The sequence below is a fragment of the Aplysia californica genome, unplaced genomic scaffold (assembly GCF_000002075.1).
Source record: "Aplysia californica isolate F4 #8 unplaced genomic scaffold, AplCal3.0 scaffold00189, whole genome shotgun sequence".
In the NCBI taxonomy this organism is placed as follows: Eukaryota; Metazoa; Mollusca; class Gastropoda; order Aplysiida; family Aplysiidae; genus Aplysia; species Aplysia californica.
In genome coordinates, this window is record NW_004797459.1 from 212,247 (window position 1) to 217,761 (window position 5,515).

The 5,515-nt window shown below is 42.5% G+C and overlaps 1 protein-coding gene across 2 annotated transcripts in view; it reads left to right on the top strand.

The window, feature by feature from the left end:
- The window catches only part of LOC101849618, a 19,944-nt gene extending 15,300 nt beyond the window's left edge, over positions 1-4,644 (top strand). For both annotated transcript variants that reach the window (XM_005098656.2, XM_005098657.2), the window contains 2 exons: positions 182-342; positions 3,776-4,644. In XM_005098656.2, the coding sequence (XP_005098713.1) occupies positions 182-342; positions 3,776-3,937 (323 nt within the window). In that variant the 3' untranslated portion in view covers positions 3,938-4,644. The remainder of the gene's footprint in view (positions 1-181; positions 343-3,775) is intronic.
- The last annotated feature ends 871 nt before the right edge of the window (positions 4,645-5,515 follow it).

Consider the following 5,515-nt stretch of genomic DNA (forward strand, 5'->3'; position numbering starts at 1 on the left):
CCCCCTAAAAAACCCAAAGCAAAACACCTGCCTCTCTTTTCCCCCTTCCAGGAAACATTTAATTAAAAAACAAAACAAAACAAAAAACAAAGTAACAGCAACAGAAAAAAACCTCCAAAATGTCTATTTCCCAGTGATCTGAACATTCAATAGCTAATCTTCTGGACACAATAATATGCAGGCTTCCTGGGCATCCTGGTGATCATTTTCTACCCCGTGAACGTTGTGTTCCCTGACGCGGACCAGTGGCAACCCAGCTGGCAACTCGACTGGACCTACTACGTGTTCCTGTCCGGATGCTGCACACACGTCCTGGTGGTACCTCTGCTATGTCTGGGTCCGGTAAGTTCGGGGATTGGGGGGGGGGGGTGTCGTTTGTTAAACGCACTTCACAGCAACGCAAAAACACAAACCCTTCACTCCAAAGCTAGACGATGATTGCAGGAGTCTTATGTCAAACTACACTTTACACCAACGCGAAACCATAAACCCTTCACACCCACGCAAAACAAACAATCTGGGAGTCGATTGTTATTTATCTTTCACACCGAGGCGAAGCTAGCGACGTCAGCCTTTGCGAAACGACACCGATGTGAAATTACAGCACAGCTGATTGACACCAGACTCGAAACGACACAAGGCGAAACAACATCAAACGCGATGTAACCTCAACGCACAGGGATTATAAGCTTATAATTATTATGGTACCACACCAGCACGAAATGACACAAGCATAAAATGACACATATGAAAAACGGCAGCACGCCAAGACACACAAAAGCGAAACAACACGGACGTAAAACGACACCAACCCCATGCCACATCAACACAAAACCGTATCGACACGAATTCGTATTATAAACGTGAAACGACTTCAGGGCGAAACGGCACTACTTTAATGCAAAGCCTCGGTACACTAGCAGAATGCCATACCAACTTGAAAACACATTAAAACCAAGACAAAAACTGCCCGAACGAAAAACAATGCAAATACGAAACGGTGAACACGCAAAAAAAAAGGTATATAATTTTTGGAAGGCCAATGCAAAACGATCATAACACGAGACTGCAAGAACGCGAGACGAGACATGTACCGACTGCAGTGACCCCAACACAGTGGATAAGTAAGGACAAGTAAGAGACGAGACAGGAATAAATCAAAACGCAAGCGCGATGATCTGTATGAACAGTTAGCTCGTGTGTCCACCAGACCAGAAAGCAACCGACCAAAAGTTCGTCCGTTTGTCAGCAAATCGGTAGTTAAAATAAAGCTCCGCTTTTTACCTTAGCAACCAGAGACACTTCCATTTCAATGAGTCCACGAAAACGACACGACATCTTCAGACAATAGACGGGTCGGTTTGAACGCTGTATGCGACATTTTCGTCAAGTCGTGTGGCGACTAATGAGCCATAGGTCTATCAAGCGTTGGAACAAAACATTTACCTAAGTAGCGATGAAAACTCATTATTCTTAATCAGCCCCTAAAAATAAGAGTAAGCCTCCTTTCAAAAGCATATTTGCAATTTTACTATTCCTTAAGCTTTGTGCTCCTTAACTTTGACCTGTTCGCGCATCCCGGAAACGAACAGTTCGAATTTTGCATCCTCCGGAAAAAGATTAAGTCGTTTCTGCTATGATGGACACGTGGCCTGGCCTTACTGTGTCAGAGATATGTCGCCTTTATAGATTACAGTACAGTGAACAGTCAGTGCTGTCCTAGTAATATACCTTGTCACGGACTCCATAAGCGTCCATAGGTTTTTATGAGAGTCACTCTTTTGTTGATTAATAAACCTCTACCTCAAAATTACAAAGCTATATCTGCATTTTGGCTGTTTTGAGTTACTAAGATCATGAGGTCAGAAACCAATTGTGAGGCAGCGTGGAGGAATCAGGCTCTCGTCAAAATAATCAAAGTGAAGAAACTTGCATTTTTCTGCCGGTTTGCGAATTTTTATCAAATTTTTGTTTTTTGGCTCAATGCCTTTCATCCCCATTAAAGAACTCATTTCTGTTTGGATTTTTCTGAAAAACGCTGATTAAAGGCACAAAAAATGTAAATTTTCAGTTACCACGGACTCTTAAGCTAAGGAAATAACAAATCTTTGGCGGCCATTTTCTCACTAATTTCACCTCTGAAAACAGGTGACCCCACCTCCTTCTTTTGCAAATATCTCAAGATAAATGGATATTTTTCCCCATCCAAATAAAGACAAGAGAACAGGCTTTAAGATGATACCAATAATTCAACATGCCCAAAAATTGACGAGAGCCTGATTCCACCCCGCTGCCTCACAATTGTTCTACACGTTCTATCAATCACGTAAGATGATTCGGAGTCGTTATCAAGATATTCAGATCGAAAAAGCATGACAAAAATGATGTGAAACTCAGAATTCTTCACGTCAAATTTCCCAAAACTAGGTACTGAACAGATAGAACTTTGTAATGCTGAGGTAGCGACAAAAAGTAGAATCCCCTGTGATCTTATCTAATAAATTGATCTAGATTCTAACAAATTGATTTAAGGTATAAATGATAAACATAATTGATATATGAAGCAGCATACTTGTTTTTTATTTGAAAAGTTTGATACCCTACTCTTACAAAGTTATATCTGTTCAATAGATAGTTTTGAAAAATTTGACATGAAATCATGGAGGTTTACAAAATGTCATGCTTTTTTAAATGCATTAAAAATATCTTGATAACCACTACGAATAATCGTATGGCTTTGGTAGAGCAAATAGAACGTTTGGTTTCTGACCTCATGGTCTAAATTTCTCAGATTGACCAAAATGTGAGATAGAACTTTTTAATTCTAAAGTAGCGGAATGCCACACTATATAAATCGACGTATTAGGGAAATAGTTGTTGTGGGAAGGTGTGTGCCTTTAGAATAACTGCATTCTTTATTCTCCTGTAAGCTCAATACTTACACTTACATTTATGGTCCCTTTCCCCGTATCCTCTATCATACACACACTATGCACAAACACACACCCACACACCCACACACACACACACACACACACACACACACACACACACACACACACACACACACACACACACACACACACGCACACACAAACACACTCATATGTATACATACACACACATGCACATACACGTACACATTCATCGACACATACACACACGTCCACACACACACACACATGTACACCTACACCCACCCACCCCAAACACACAATACATATTCATAAACATATCTACACCCAAAACACATATTGACACTCTCTCACACACACATACACACACACACACACACACACACACACACACACACACACACACACACACATATATATATGTGCAACAGGTCGGCAGATAGCCTGACAAAACACACCATAGAGCAGGGTGGCGAAGGATGGGAAAAGGTGGGAAATAAGAGAAAGGGAAAAAAAGAAAAGGATAGAGGGTAGGCGAGGGCGCATTCAACATCTTCAGAAAAACACAGAACATCCATCCACGTCTCTGTCCGCCCAACCCCCCTCCCCCACCTCTCTTCCTTCCCTTCTCCATCCTCCAATCCTTCCCTCCCCAACCTCCCCCCCCTCTCCCACCTCCACACCCACCCCTACCTCCTCCCATCTCCCACCTCCCCCCATCTCCCATCCCCTCCACTGTCCCGCAACCATTACACCCCACTCCACCCCTATCCCGCTTCCTCCCTATCTCCCACTCCCTCCCTTGTCCCACCTCCCGACCCACCCCACCCCTATCCCGCTTCCTCCACTGTACCTTGAAGAGGCACAGTGGTGACGATACGAAGGGTGCCGACGTGGAAGGAGGTATCACGTCACCTCAGAGGGGATCCTCGTCTGTGTCACTATCGTCATCATCGTCTTCGCTTTCGTCGTCTCGCCCACCTGGTGGTCTTTCCACGATCTCCACTTTGTCTTCACTGTGAGAGAGGGACAGAATTCCTATCTCCACTTTGTTAGCTCTGTGAAAGACGGAGAAAGTTCCTTTTGGACCAATGACTACAAAGCTTCTTTGGGACAATGGCTACTTAGTTCCTTTTGGACCAATGACTACAAAGCTTCTTGGAGACAATCGCTACAAAGTTCCTTTTGGGACAATAGCTACATAGTTCCTTTTGGGACAATGACAAGAAAGTTCCTTTTGAAGGAGCCAGTAAAAGATGGGGACCTATATGGACCAGTTGTGTTACCCAATTTCTCCCTTTAATTATGAAATCAGTTTTTCACTTTGTCTCTTCAGTTTGCCAATTGCAGTCTCTTGAATGTATTACGAGATTTAATTTGTAATTCAAAAGGTCTTCAGTGTCTATTATCATGTTTCCCCCTGCTCACCACGGAGAAGTGGAAGTAGGACTTTGAGCAGGCTAAATGTTTAGGTTCTATATAATTTTGCAGCTGAGTTAGAAATCGATTTCTTCGCCACTTTGAAGTTACCCTCGAAAGTGTATATTGTGTGGTTAAATAAGTCATCCTCCCCGCACCCTCCCCTTTCTTAAAAATGGGATAATTCAAAAGCCTAGTATAAAAATGAAGCGCTAGTTGGAAAAAGCATTCTCAAAATTGGTCACTCTTAAGGACAAGTGGGCTAACACAGATTTTGTGGGTTTCCTGAAATTTTGACCAACACCAAAAGTGTAATTTGCCCTACCTATAGGAGAAGTTTGGTTTCATTGGTGTGTATATATGTCTTTGGTTGTAGAGACAGCTCTCCTTGTATTTTAAAGAGACTGAACAAGGACCCAAAAACTTTTCCTTCGATTTTCTCAAAACAGCATTTTTCGGGATAGCTCCCTTGTCCTTAATACCGACCAAATAGGGAGCCTAGCTGTATTTGGTAGAATTGAATTTTTCTCACATTCCTTGACCAGCTCACAACTATAATCGTTATTTGGCCAGATTTCTACCTAGTAAAATAGATCTCATTCTTGACCTGGCCCAAGAGTGAGCTGATATAGCGCAAACTGGTGTAAAAGGGATGAATTCCTGAGACAGTCTGACTACAGGACTCACGAGGAACAGTTTCTGTTGGCGATGTTTATGAATAACGTCAGTGATCAAACGCTTAAGTGTATAATCTGTTTCCTTTATCCTTTCGTCAATCTGTCAACAACCCACACGTCCACCCACCAGTGTTCCTCTCCATTGAATCTTGAATTAATTTACTGTCTTATTATAGCAAGGATGATTCAACTCAACCAACCAACCAACCAACCAACCAACCAACCAACCAACCAACCAACCAACCAACCAACCAACCAACCAACCAACCAACCAACCAACCAAAAAAATCCAACCACAACAACAACAGCAACAAAAGATTAATGACCCCTTCCATCTCTACCCCAACCACTTTCACCTCGTTCCATTAATTCTCTTCTCTACGCATGGTACGTGTCCAGGTATTCAAAGAACAGAGATACAACCTGTTGCACGCCATTGGTCTGCTCATCGCAATGTCGTCTTCAGTTGCCAACCCACTCATGTACGGCTGGTTCAATTCTAAC